Below are 14,614 nucleotides of genomic sequence, written 5' to 3'. Positions count from 1 at the left end.
CACTAATGAGGTCTATCAAAGGTCATAAAATAAATCTGTATAAAGATGATTGTGATCACATATCGGCATATCAAGTGTAACAAAGGGCTACTCCTGACCTGGGATAATTGCAAAAGTAAAATTTATTTGCTAAAACAAAATAAAATTCCACAACTAGACTTTTGAAGGGCATTCTATCAAGATGAAATAAAATATATTTCCCTACCAAACCTTTACTCTTTCCAACTAGGTAATCTTAAAATCACTTGATTTGTAAATAACCATTTAGGTTACTTTAGACCAAGAAAGATTGTTTAAGCCCCACAAAGGTCAATCTAACCAATGCACTTCGACAATTACGTGACCCCAATATGTCAAGATGTTGATAAAGAGATATCTATATAATAAACCTATTATTACATGAGAAGGAAAACTTAAATGATAAAAAACAAATTTTGATACCATATGTGCTGACTGATGCGGTAACTTCCCTGACTGGTGAATGGGGTTTGAGCCCCACTCAAACTCGTTAGTTCCTTTGGTCGCTCCAACCTGACCATCCTTGTGAGCTAAGGATGGGGGGGAGGGGATGTTTGGGGGAGTATAAGTTTTTCTACTAAATCATCAGCAGCAATTGCATGGCCCTCCTTGGTCTTAACTTGGGTGGAAAGGGGGCTTGGAAGCTGATCATATGTATATATAATCAGTCTCTATGGCACTGTTCTGCTTGATAGGGCAATGTCACTGTCCCTTGCCTCTGCCATTCATGAGCAGCCTTTAAACCTTTAAACTCTCAGCTCTCAAAGTACATTTAAGAAAATAAAGTGTACAGTACCGTACTTACTTTAGCAATTACATATATTGCATGAGGTCCACTTGTGTGAATAACTATCACTTCAACATCTTTCCCACCTTTGAGTGGTGACATTTTGCAATCCTCATACAAAGGAACCTTCTTTCGTGGGCCCTCGGATTCACCTGTGCAAAAAATACTCGATATAAGATACTAAACGATATACAGTTTTACATATTTACAAATCAGTTTTTTTTTATTATCAAAGAAATTAAATACTCTGGATATAAAGTTAGGTCAATATAATGGGTACGAATAGTTTTACTCATATCTTAACCCTTTTACCCCCATTGGACATACTGGTACATTTCACAAAACTCATCCTTTTACCCCCATAGACGTACTGGTACATACATGCAAAAAACTGCTAATTACATTTTTTTGCATATTTTTGATAACTTTATGAGAAACTTCAGGCATTTTCAAAAAGAATGAGACCAACCTGACCTCTCTATAATGAAAATTAAGGCTGTTAGAGCAATTTAAAAAAAATATACTGCAAAATGTGCTTGAAAAAAAAAAAATGCCTGGAGGTTAAGGGTTGGAAAGTTCCAAATAGCTTGGGGGTAAAAGGGTTAAATGCAATCCAGTAAAATGACAAACCAATAACATATCTCTTTGTACCTAATTCAAATAGGATTGAAAAATGGACTTATATTTTCATAAAGATTAAGTTGAATAAACATACAAGATATCTAAAAAATGGATAACCTTACCAGGCAACTCAGACTTCCCGTCCTTCGTTGGCAACGGCGCTTTTTCCGTACGATCACTCCTCTCGCTTGGATTTTCTTTTTTACTTTTCACAAGGTTGTACATGTAATCATTTAATAGCACGCCATTATCAAACAGCTCAAATTGAGATGCGTCTCCTTTAACCGACTGCATCTTATAAGTCTTCGCATCTTGAACCAAGGTCATCAGGTAATTCTTCACTTCTTTGTTACCGCCCTCTACTTTGGCTAATTTGACTCGGACTGCTGCTAGGGGAGCTTTAAGGAGTTCTGGTCTGAAAACTCTGATATCTTTGGCGTCGACGGTATCTGAATTCCCAAAGTCGACAAACTGAACGGTGATTTTATCCTTCTTAATCTCTCTCACCTCGGAGCGATACCAAGCGCTGTCGATCTCGCAATAACCGCAGACTAATTCACCGACCTCAAGCGAAGATGGAGTTTCAGCTGCAAGATAAAAATAATGAAAGTTTGAAGTAAACAATAAACCAACTATACACAAGTTTTTTTAAATGAGGCGCATTTGCACCGCCTCGCAGCGGTGCCCTTTTAGCTCGGAAAAATTTCCTGCTGTCCAACCAATCAGTGAGCAGGAAACTTTTCCAGCTAAAAGGGCAGCCCTGCGACCCGGTGCAAATCTGCCTCGCTAAAAAGAATTGACGATAGTGTATAGTACACTAGAGTATATAATAGTTTTGAAATCAAATCTAATATCACAATCCATAAAAATAACTCAATTCCACTTAACAAATAAATTCAATATAATTGTACTGCAACTACCTTCGGTAACTTTGCATCAATGTTTTCACGGTAAAAATTTGTAAATTTCCCATTTACCTACACCCACTATGTATATACTATAAGTTATACATTTTACCAAAGTTATTGGATGTAGTCGGAATTGCTAAACTCAATTTTTTTTTTTCGTTAACATTACAATAAAAATATAATGATACATACATACATATACCAAGGCACTTCCCCCAATTTTGGGAGGAGCCGACATCAAAGAAATGGAAAAAAAAAAAAAAGGGGGAGGACCTTTCCTCTCTACATTCCTCCCAGCCTGACGAGGAATGTACTGCTAGGGTGCCACAGCCCACCCTCCCCCCATTATCCACCACAGATGAAGCTTCATAACGCTGAATCCCCTACTGCTGCTCCCTCTGTGGTCATCCAAGGCAACCGGAGGAAGCAGCAGGGACTACAAGAACTGCGTCACAATCTCAAGCCATTCATTCCTATTTCTAGCATGCTCTCTTGCCTCTCACATCAATCCTCCTGTCACCCACAGGTTTCTTCACTCAAAACCATTTACCATTTACAATCTCTCGCCATTCATTCCTATTTCTAGCGCGCTCTCTTGCCTCTCACATCAATCTTCCTGTCACCCACAGCTTTCTTCACTCAAACCATTTAACAAAAAGGAAACAAAAACATAATTACCTTTCTTACAGTGATTACTGATGATCGAAGACATCTCCTCAATCTCCTCTTCAATTATTCCCAAACAATGAACGAATAACGTGTTATCTTCTCCAACCCAAACTGGTATCACTTTGTACTCTTTGTTGGGTTCCAAGTTATTTTTGCGAAGGTCTCGACACCAGAATTTCGTACCGTGATTTTGACCCGAAGATATACTTTCCTGTTTGATATGGTTAACCATATGACCTTTCAATGCATCTGACTTAGCAGGACTGGTTTCTGGGGCATAATGGGGTGATATGGTGATAAATTTGGATATACTATTATCAGAAAGGCTATGATCAGCACTGCTTATGTTTCCATCATCCACCACCTTCTCACTCTTCTGAGTGGAGTTATTGTCGCAAACACTATTTGCGTTAGCGCCTTTAACTTGCGGCAGGGCAACGTACCAGGGTCTAATAATGTAGTTGCCTAAAAGAGAAGAATTTGTACTTTCTAACAATGTCGCTCTGAGGGCTCTAGGTTTCTTCCCTGTGACCTTCAATGTCACTTGCTCATCCAAAACGACTGCGGCATCCATTAACTTTTCTCCGTCATTACTCACCTCACCATGGTAACTGGCTATCACTGCAAGGCCTGGTAAGGTAGAAAGTTTTCCTGGTGGAAGAGACTTAATTTCCTTAACATGCTCGAAATTGCCAAAATCAATGTATATGACACTATAAACTTCCCTTTTCTTTCCGTATACATATGCACGATACCAACTTCCATCTGTTGGAGATTTTGCAGCAATTAGAGACCCTACTGCGGCCTCAAAATTAGGAGCCGAACTACTTTTCTCCAGAATAGAAGGAGCTTCTCCAAGTAAATAACTTGCAGATTCTGCCATCACAAGAAAAGTGAAATTTTTGTAACTTTCCTTTACTGTAACAAGTCCTACAAGATTGGAATTCAATTCTATGTCATCAACAATGCAATCCATTTCCATGAGTTTTGACATTGACCCTACGGTTTTAGTCCCTTCTTTTCCAGCATTACCAGCGGATAATGTTCCAGTCCTTCTAGGGACAGCTTTAGCATTCAAATCAACTCCAGATTTACTACAAGGTAAAGAGGCTGTGGGTAAGCCAGCAGTGGAAACGGCATTACCTTCCAATCTTTTTGTTGTAGAAAGATCCCTTTTAGAAGATTCTGGTGATTTTGAGACAGAAGTTTTGGAATCAAAGCCTTCAACTTTGTTACTAGCATTCCTACTAACAGCTTGATCATTCAATGGCTCTTGTTTTTGTTCTTGCAATCTAGAGGCAACGGATTTGTCATTAAATTTGTCAAAAGGTCTTCTCAAATTGTCTTGATTTACTCCAGTGAACCTATTCCTTCCATGATCAACAGCCATGTTCTTAGCATCAGACAAATCAGTCGTTTTGCATCCGACCAATCTGTCACTAAAAACATCTCTACTTTCACAGTTGAGAAAATGGGTCTCTGGATTTCTACTAATGCTAAGCTCACTTTTGGCTACATCATATTTCTCCTTATTTTCACTTAGCCTCGGCGACACTGGTTCAGGAACTTTATTTCCAAGGGTGTGAGACTCATAATTTGCACTCTTGCCACCAGAAGCCCTCTCTGTTTTTGAATTGGCTCCCATCACGGGATCCTTACTTAATGTTGATCTGGGCAATGCTTTATGCATTTCATTCGTTTCATCACTTACTCCTTCAAAGTCTTCTAGAGGTCTGAAAGAGAGAAAAAAAAATTAATTTTTCATTGCTCTAAATCAGTGGTTCCCAACCTGCGGGAAATTTCCCCCTGGGGGGAAATTTGAAGCTTCCAGGGGGGAAATAATTACACTACCTACTAACTAAAACAAGCGGAAAATGTCCACATAGTATGTGCGGCAATTTGTTGTTAGCCACTCAATTGTGATATGATCATATCAGTTCTCACTGACATGATATTCAAGGGGAGAATTTGAGTGTCATGCCCATTTCTTGAGGCAGGCGAGTGGGCATGAGGGCTGGGCGGGGCATGAAGGGGGAAATCTGGATGGTTGAACTAGGTGCAAGGGGGAAATGATAGAAAAAAAGTTGGGAACCACTGCTCTAAATCTTAGAAGAAAAGGCAATAATATATTAAATCATTGTGAGGTGCACTGACATATCAACCCATTTACAGGGCCTCAGATACTTCATGTACACTTAAACACCACAATCCCTTCAGACAGTAAGTTGCATACAGTATGGTTGTGTCATTACCCAATGATAAACCAATTATTTAACAGAATCACCAAAAGTATGGATAAAGCTCCACAAAGAAAACAGTGCAGAAGAAAGTTAATTTTGCTCGGAAAACACCAGACACAGTAAATGCCCAAAGTGCCATACAGAAGAGAAACATGACTACAAATTAACCCTTTTACCCCCAAGCTATTTGGAACTTTCCAACCCTTAACCCCCAGGGGTTATTTTTTTTCAAGCACATTATGCAGTATATCTTTTTTAAATTGCTCTAACAACCTTAATTTTCGTCATAGAGAGGTCAGGTTGGTCTCATTCTCTTGGAAAATGCCTAAAGTTTCTCAAAAATTATCAAAAATATGCAAAAAAAAAATGTAAATATCAGTTTTTTGCAAGGACGTACGGGTACATCCATGGGGGTAAAGGGATGAGTTTTGTGAAACGTACCAGTACGTTCTTTTGGGGGTAAAAGGGTTAAGAGTAAAATAAAAAATATATCACCAAACTCCACATTAATAATAGATCATACTTAAGCCATTTAAAGAGCAAAATATTAATGTTAATATCTCTAGTAAATGAGGACTTGTCCCATTCTGCTGATTTTTGTTTCTTTAATTTGACAGGCTTTTTTCATTCACTCTTCATTTCATGAATACTGTACCCTGTGAACACTTATTTTTACCAAAAGAAGCAGTTTTACATGGATGTAGCTCATCAATGATATGCTGAAATGGTCAATGATAAACATGTTGCTCTGCCTTACCAGAAACAATTTTGGGACCCAGGCTTTTTTTGTCAGAAAAGGAAAGAGTTTGGAAGGAGGGGTGCTAGTTCATTTTGAAAGGGTAAAGGGCCTAAACAATGACCTTCCACAGGTCAGGGGTTGTTCAAGTTTTCAACACCCATAGATTTTTGGTCGGTGGGGACAGATCAGAGTCTGGAAAGGTCTACTTTGGTTGTGTACCTCCAAACCAACTCCCCTCACCCCTTGACACAATTCTTTCAAGCAAAAACCCTAGAACTTTACCCCTTTGTCAGCAAAGTGCTTGGAAAAGGAGCCATAGAAAAATGCTTTTTTAAAATTCCAGGGCAGGCTTTTGTGCTCCGTTGTTGAAAGTGTTGACATTCATTTCCCTTGCTCTAAATGCTTACCAACCTTTCCTTAGAGACGAATAACGGAAAGCATTTAACCCTTTTACCCCCAGGCTATTTGTAAATTTCCAACCCTAAACCCCCAGGGGGTTAATTTTTTCCCAGCACATTTTGCAGTATATATTTTTCTAAATTGCTCTAACAGCCTTAATTTTTGTCATAGAGAGGTCAGGTTGGTCTCATTCTCTTGGAAAATGCCTGAATTTTTAAAAAAAAAAATATCAAACATTTTTATAGCATTCTTTTGCAAGGACGTACCTGTACGTCCATGGGGGTAAAAGGGTTAAATACCAAATAGATAAGTGCAATGGAAAGTCTAGGATATTGTTGAAAATCATTTCTAAAAAGTAGACAAGGTCAATAGAAAGCGTAGAAAATATATGCAGCGGAAGAAAGGGACATTCATTTAGGAAGAACAAACACCAAGAACTTTCCAAACAAATCTAGGGTCACTCAAAAGAATGAACTTGAAATCCTAGACTTTGAAGATAAACTGTAACAATTCAACATTGCTAAGCACTAATAACATGCCTATTTGAAATTGAGGGTCATAGAACCTACAAAATATTCAATAAGAAAAATAAAAATAAGCAATGACAATAAAAATTAAATACAAAACCTTCCAGTCTAGGACACAGTGAAGTATGTACGAACTAAGAAATGTCTTTAAAACTGCGAAATTATACTAAAAACTGAAAAGCTCTTATTCATAAAGCTGCATAAAGACAGTTAAAGAAGATAAAATATGTAATGGATTTATACATAAGGTCCTCAACTTACAACCTTAATAGATTCCAAGGAGCTGTTTGTAAGTCGAGTTGTTTCAAAGTCAAATTTTGTTAAATTTTTACATAGGGTATTATTATCATTATTATTATCACTATTATTACTATTACTTGCTAAGATACAACCCTAATTGGAAAAGCACAATGCTATAGGCCCAGGGGCTCCAACAGGGAAAATAGCCCATTGAGGAAAGAAAACAAGGAAAAACAAAATTTTAGGAAGCATAACATTAAAAATAAATATTTCCTATATAAGCTTTAAAACTTTAACAAAACAAGGGGAAGAGAAACAAGACAGAACAGTGTGCCCAAGTGTACCCTAAAACTCTAACCCAAGACAGTGAAAGACCATGGTACAGAGGCTATGGCACTACCCATAGACTAGAGAACAATGGTTTGATTTTGGAGCGTCCTTCTCCTAGAAGAGCTGCTGACTATAGCTTAAGTTTCTTCTACCCTTACCAAGAGGAAAGTGGCCACTGAACAATTACAGAGCAGTAGTTAACCTCTTGGGTGAAGAAGAATTGTTTGGTAATTTCAGTGTTGTCAGGGTCTCTTCTACCCTTACCAAGAGGAAAGTGGCCACTGAACAATTACAGAGCAGTAGTTAACCCCGTGTGAAGAAGAATTGTTTGGTAATTTCAGTGTTGTCAGGTGTATGAGGACTGATGAGAATAAGTAAAGAATAGGCCAGACTATTCAGTGTATGTGTAGGCAAAGGGAAAATTAACTGTAAGCAGAGAGAGAGATCCAATATAGTACTGTCTGGCCAGTCAAAAGACCCCATAACTCTCTAGTGGTAGTATCTCAACGGGTAAGCCTAAATGAATCCAATCCATTTGATTTCCACCTACAAAAGTCAACAGTCAGGTTTCATGTAATAAAAAGATATCAGGTTATTACAAATGTTGATTTGCTTACTTTATTAACCCTTTTACCCCTAATGGACATGCTGGTACGTTTCACAAAACTCATCCCTTTACCCCCATGGACATACTGGTACGTCCTTGCAAAAAACTGCTATTTACATTTTTTTTCATATTTTTGATAACTTTATGAGAAACTTCAGGCATATTCCAAAAGAATGAGACCAACCTGACCTCTCTATGATGAAAATTAAGGCTGTTAGAGCAATTTAAAAAATATATATATATTGGAAAATGTGCTTAAAAAAGAAATGCCTGGGGGTTAAGGGTTGGAAAGTTCCAAATAGCCTGGGGGTAAAAGGGTTAAAAAATATATCATATTTTCAGTTAGATTTGTGTCTGTATATCCAAATGTTTCTAAGGCGAATGCTTGTAAATTGGAGACCTTTAGTAGTTTTAATATAAAAGTTTTATTACTTATAATTACAACAAAAGACAATTTAAAATCTAAAGTAATAAACCATACATTATTGGTAATTTAATAAGCAAAAGTATATCTAGGGTATAAAAAGTCAAACTACAACATCTAGCACTGTACTGTTTAAATTTATACTTACGGAGGCTTACGACAGCTCTTCGAGTGGCCAAACCAGTCATCGATCTGGCATACTTTTGAGCAATAAAATGCTTTGCAAACTGAGCATCTCAATTTTCCAATAGAAGAACACCCTTCAGCAACACAGGGACGGGGCTGCCTCCATCCAACAGACACACAGCCTACATTTACTTCAACAGCAACCTGTAAAAATTCCATTTCCAAGTACTTCATAAGGTAATAGTTTACAGAAATTAAAAATAACTAACACGGTACTTCTGCTGAATGTCAATGTCATTAGCTAACTAAGGGGCACTCAGTAGAAAGCAGACCTTCACCTCGGCAGCTTATTTCTCGACCTTGACCTTTGACCTGAACATGTATTAATTAGCGTGGATTTTCATACACGCAAATATCAACCAAGTTTGAAGTCTCTGTGACAACGATGTCCAAACTTATGGCTGATTACGTGAATTGGACATTTTGCTTGACCATGACCTTGACCTTCCAAAATTTAACCATTTTCAGCTTTCTACATAAGTTCATCCATGCAAGTTTCATTAGTCTACGATTAAAATTGCGGCCAGGAAGCTGTTCGCAAACATATACACATACATAAACAAACACAAACTGGGGCAAACAAATAACCTACTCCCAACTTTGTTGGTGGGGGTAACAAAGGGTTGGTTATTAGAATAAACAAAATAATTCCCAAGCTATTATCTTAGGTAATCAGCAGCTTTACATACTTTATAATGAAAGACTATTATTTGATAATGTGGCTTTTCAATATACTCACAAAGTACAGTACAGTACTATAATAGAATTTTTAAAGCTAAATGAGACTGGATTCACCCAATTAAAGTTAGGCACTAGCATTATTCAAAATATAACAGGTCAGCTCACCATACTGCCACTACCGTTTTGTTATTGTTACAGTAAATTCCTTCTTACCATATTTAATATTTGTGATAAAAATAATTGCATATGTACCTCTTTATTATTATCTACTATATCTTACATAATGAATTTGTATAGTTAACAGCTCATTATCAATTATCACTTGGAATGGTAAATTATAGCCTCAAATGTTACGATAGCATGCCCTCTTACTGCGGATGATAAAGGTCGACTTTGTCATTTTGTTTACAAATTGTTACAATTTATTTTTATCAAGTCAATACTAGAAAGGAAAAGACCCACATGTAAGTATAATGACAAATGAGTAAGAACCTTGAATTGGTATCCATTTCAGGTACATGATGCTATGTATTTGCACAAGTATTATTAATGACAGGAAGGGAGTATGATGACTGATCTAGAATTGAATGTGAATTGAATATAGGATTTAGGTATTAAGCCAAGCACTGGGGCATCCAAGGCCATTCAGCGCTATATAACGAAAATCATTCAATCATATCTGTACACTCACACCATTTAGTATCATTTTAACCTTTAATACAAATCGCAACACTTTCATACAATAAAATCTAGATGTGAAATAAATAGGGATTAAAAGGGTAAAATAAATAAATTAATTAATAAAATCAATTATAGCTCGTAATATAACCCAATACTTTGTATAAATTTTCTCAAGTTCAGACTGATCTAGATACAAAGAGGAATATTTGAGTTATTCAGTGACTTGGGAAACTTTGCAGTCATATGTCATAATTTAGATGACTAATCATTTACATCAGGACCAAGGCCCTTCCACACGAGGGATAAAGGAATGGCGGGTAGACACTGATACCAATTTTGTGGTGTGGTTGGTAAACACAAGTGTATATGATGTCATAAACGAGGAAACCAAGGGAGAACATCGAAGTGCCCATGCCCATTGTTGAGGCACTGGAAGGGCGGCTGACTAGGGACTACGTTGCCTGGCACAGGTCAGACTGCACTCTACCCTCTGGCCTTTGCCTGACGTCTGAGCCAAGTCAACGTTCGCCTGCTTGTACCTACTGCCTGCATTGGACTGTTTGATCTGGTAACACTTTCAAACAGAGAAATACAGGCAAATCAGAGTGCCCTGCCTGCGCTTCCCTTCGTGTGGAAGAGGCTTAAGATGTATACCCTCTGATGGGTCAGCTCTTCAGATACAGGATATGACTATCTGGGAGACGAAGAAATAGGGTAATGAAGTACCTATTATTTGAATAAGATAACCAATTTTTTTTTTCAAAACATTATCTACCTCTCACCTTTTCTCTTGGCTTCTCTTTCAAAGGTTCAACAGTTGTAGAAGATACTGGATGCTGAAATCTGGAGGTTAAAAATAAAGATTAGTTGTTTTTTTACTTCAAAAATTCTCTATATAATCAGAAGTTAATTCATTTTTAAAATCTATAAAATATTCATTCTAATATGAATTACTATGCTAGCCAAAGACAAAAATATAATTCATAACTGTTCTTTGACAGCGAATGGAATATCAGAAACCTTTGTAATCTCATAATTAAAAATTTGGAAGATATGCATCAATAACCAAGATAGCAATTGGAATATTGAACTTAATTTAGAAGCATACCTATAACAATTGATAAGCATTTCAACTTAATTTAGAAAAAGCATACCTATAAAAATTGATAAGCAATGTTTATTATATGTAGCCTAACATGGTAGAAATTTAACCCTGAACTATAAAAGGGATTTTGACGAAGGAAAAATCTATTTCTGGGGAGAGACCTGTGTCGCCCGGTGAAAAGTCCTTCTTGTCACTTTTCTGATATAAATAACTTCCAAATATACCAGAGAAAGTTAAAGTATGGAATGCAGAGGTTACTACCCTCGCGCGATCACCCCTAAGGGCGTCGTGTATAAAGAAAGGGCGTGTGAAATCCACTATTCACAGGTCGTCTTTCATTTTGTAGCCTAACATGGTAGAAATTTAACCCTGAACTATGAAGTACATTATGGACTAAAATATCTATAAAAACCATCTTCACCCTCTCTGCACAAAACATGCATGAGCAAAACTGAAATATCTTACCTGCTATCTTCTTTGCATTTATTTTCATCCATTGAAAATATCTGATCATTATTTCCAACTGATCTAGCATTCTGGAAAAAAAGGAGCAAGTTTTTTATTAATTAAAATGCTTTAGAAATTCATGCTAAATCAACATATCACTTCTACCCAAATTCTACACTATGCTTATCAGATACTTTTAAAAATGAAAAGCTCAAAATATAACAGATCACGAGCTAAAGAAACTAAGCCCCTTTTACTAGTATTGTAGTAATATAATGGTACCTGCGTAGACAAGTTTAATTTATTCTGGGAGCAAGCTAGCTAGTAAAAATGCTTGTAAACCAAAACAATTTTCCCTTAAGAAATATGGGTAATTAACTTTTCTGCGTTACACATCCACACACACATACTATATGCAGTAATTTTTAAAGGTTTTTAATGTAATTTAGTGAACAAGTTATAAGGTAAGTGGCACAACATACAGTATATATATAATGCATTCAATTTTGAAGCTGAAGCAAATATTGACAATTTAATAAAGTTGTGTGTGTATATTCCTCCATCTTAAAATCATATTTTAATCACATTATTAAGACTACAGAAGGCCTCAGGTTATTGTGAATATAATTTACGGGTCATCCGTAAACAATGTTAAAAGCTTTGACCAATCTAATGTGTTTGTGTGGGTTTATGGCAAGGGCGTTCCAGATATAATTCTTTAGCTTCCACTTGGAATGTAGGTTCAGTTTTGTATAAACCTGGTCTCTACAGTATAGTTGAACTAAAATGTTTTTTGATAGATAGCAACTTAATGTGCTGCCAACAAATCATGCCTTCTACAATGAAAATCAAGTATAGAATAAATAACTATTATTTATACTTGGTGTGTGTAAATTTGAGTTTTTTTCAAGTGTGTTTTTGTATTAATATAACACATTATTCATACACATTCAGTTTGCTATCCTTTTCTAAAAACAGACTTTTATTAAGATATTTGATTAAGGTGAATCAAAATGCCGTAGCGACCCATAGTTGACAGTGTCTTCATTGCACTGATTAATTGCAAGTTTGTGTGTCGCATCGATGGCAGCGTAGCTGTCCTTTAAAGGGACACGAGTTTTCTCTGATTTCCGCCAAAACACACCCAAAACTAAACAAGTTGCATACAAGGCAAAACTTGCGAGCTTTCTAAATAATTTAGTGCAATTCTTTTGACTGAACAGTCATTAATATTTTTATAATAAGACATTAAAACCAAAACTCAAATTTATGGACACACGGTATTATGATTATTGTTGTTACTGCTTAGAAGATATGCAAAGTCAATGTTTGAATTCAAAACATAGCGAGTAAAATGTACCAACATTTCAAACCTGAACTATTGAAATCAATTACTGAAATCAATTACAGTACAGTTTATCACTACTTGCTAAACTACAACCCTATTTGGAAAAGCAGGATGCTGTAAGCCCAGGGCCCCATAGGGGAAAATAGCCCTGTGAGGAAAGGAAATAAGGAAAAATAAAATATTTTAAGACCATTAACAGCATTAAAATGACAAATTCGTAGATAATTTGTATTTTTCCTAACCATACAAACCTTAGCTATTTAATTAGGGTATTACTTACGGCGTAGCTGAAATGACGAGCCATTATATTTTTAACGAGGGTTTACTACCCCCTCGCTAGTTAGCGAGGGGGTAGGGGAGGGGTAGCTAGCTAACCCCCCCCCCTCACACTGGTGAGTAGCTCACTTAGCTTAGAGGTAGGACTTATCCCGGGGGACAGGGCTGGCGGGCAAGTTTGATTAAATAGCTAAGGTTTGTATGGTTAGGAAAAATACAAATTACCTACGAATTTGTCATTTGTTCCGTAACCGAAATACAAACCACGCTATTTAATTAGGGTGACTTAACCTTTAGGTAGGGTGGTAAGTCCCAGCCGTACTGGCTTTGGCTTTTGCCCGGGGACGCAGTATCTGAGTGTGTTAGAACTCAAGATAAGGAGTCCCTGCCCCTCGCAAGTGCCTTGCTCTGCAAGGACCGCGGCCTACGTAAGCTAGTGTGTGAAGGAGTGAAGTGTGACTAGTCCTAGGAAGTTGACCTGGAGTCCTTTAGATGGAAATCTAAGTTAGGACAATCCCAATACCACCTCGTAAGGGTATGGGGACGTGACAGTATTAATTTAATACTAGGAACACAAGGAAACATGGTTTACCTGCAGTGGTTTGAGGTCAGCTGTGCAGAGAACCCAGGATGCTGCTTTCCCCAAGAGAGGGGAGAATGAAGAAAAGAATAAGGGCCAGACATACCTTTTCATTCATGCAGACTAAAACCGGGTAACAACCTTCTGCTACTTGTCCATTAAGGAGCCGGAGCTTTAAACCAGCTGTTGTGCAGCCACCACAGGGCCAATAGAGAACATATCGAGCCTCCTGTGGGTCACGTCTTCCCGGTAGTGGGCTGTGAAGGTCGTTTGACGCTTCCAAACCCCTGCTTGTAGAACCTGCGTCACAGAGTAATTTCTCTTGAATGCAAGGGACGTAACAATGCCCCTGACATCATGTGCCCTAGGGCGACGTGACGGAGGAGGGTCAGGATTCAGGGAATGGTAGATAACCCTGCAAATCCAAGCTGAGATTGTCCCTCCTCTTTGTCCTTCCGGTGCTCACGAACAATGCTTGCACCCGAGGACGAATTGCAGCTGTTCTCTTAAGATAAAGCCTCAGACTCCTTACTGGGCACAGTAAGAGATGGTATGGGTCATCTGTTACAGAACGGAGACTTGAAATCCGGAAGGAGTCGAACCGGGGGTCCAGCACTCCTGGATTCTGAGTCTTAGCTACAAACTCAGGGACGAAACTGAACGTTACCTCCCCCCATCCCCTTGAATGGGCGATGTCATACGAGAGGAGACGAAGTTCGCTGACTCGCTTGGCCAAGGCCAGAGCAAGCAGGAACACCGTCTTCCAAGTCAGGTGGCGATCAGAATCCTTGCATAATGGTT

At 37.7% G+C, this 14,614-nt stretch overlaps 1 protein-coding gene across 4 annotated transcripts in view; it reads right to left on the bottom strand.

The window, feature by feature from the left end:
- Positions 1-14,614, bottom strand: part of LOC137644180 (tudor domain-containing protein 1-like) — a 61,210-nt gene that overhangs the window by 20,350 nt on the left and 26,246 nt on the right. For all 4 annotated transcript variants that reach the window (XM_068377179.1, XM_068377176.1, XM_068377177.1 and 1 more), the window contains exons 7-12: positions 11,628-11,698; positions 10,840-10,900; positions 8,658-8,839; positions 3,013-4,736; positions 1,549-2,013; positions 824-957 (exon numbers count right to left, since the gene is read on the bottom strand). In XM_068377179.1, the coding sequence (XP_068233280.1) occupies positions 824-957; positions 1,549-2,013; positions 3,013-4,736; positions 8,658-8,839; positions 10,840-10,900; positions 11,628-11,698 (2,637 nt within the window). The remainder of the gene's footprint in view (positions 1-823; positions 958-1,548; positions 2,014-3,012; positions 4,737-8,657; positions 8,840-10,839; positions 10,901-11,627; positions 11,699-14,614) is intronic.

The sequence above is a fragment of the Palaemon carinicauda genome, chromosome 7, assembly GCF_036898095.1.
Source record: "Palaemon carinicauda isolate YSFRI2023 chromosome 7, ASM3689809v2, whole genome shotgun sequence".
In the NCBI taxonomy this organism is placed as follows: domain Eukaryota; kingdom Metazoa; phylum Arthropoda; class Malacostraca; order Decapoda; family Palaemonidae; genus Palaemon; species Palaemon carinicauda.
Note: the sequence above shows the minus strand (reverse complement) of the source record. Positions and strands in the feature narration are given on the sequence as shown.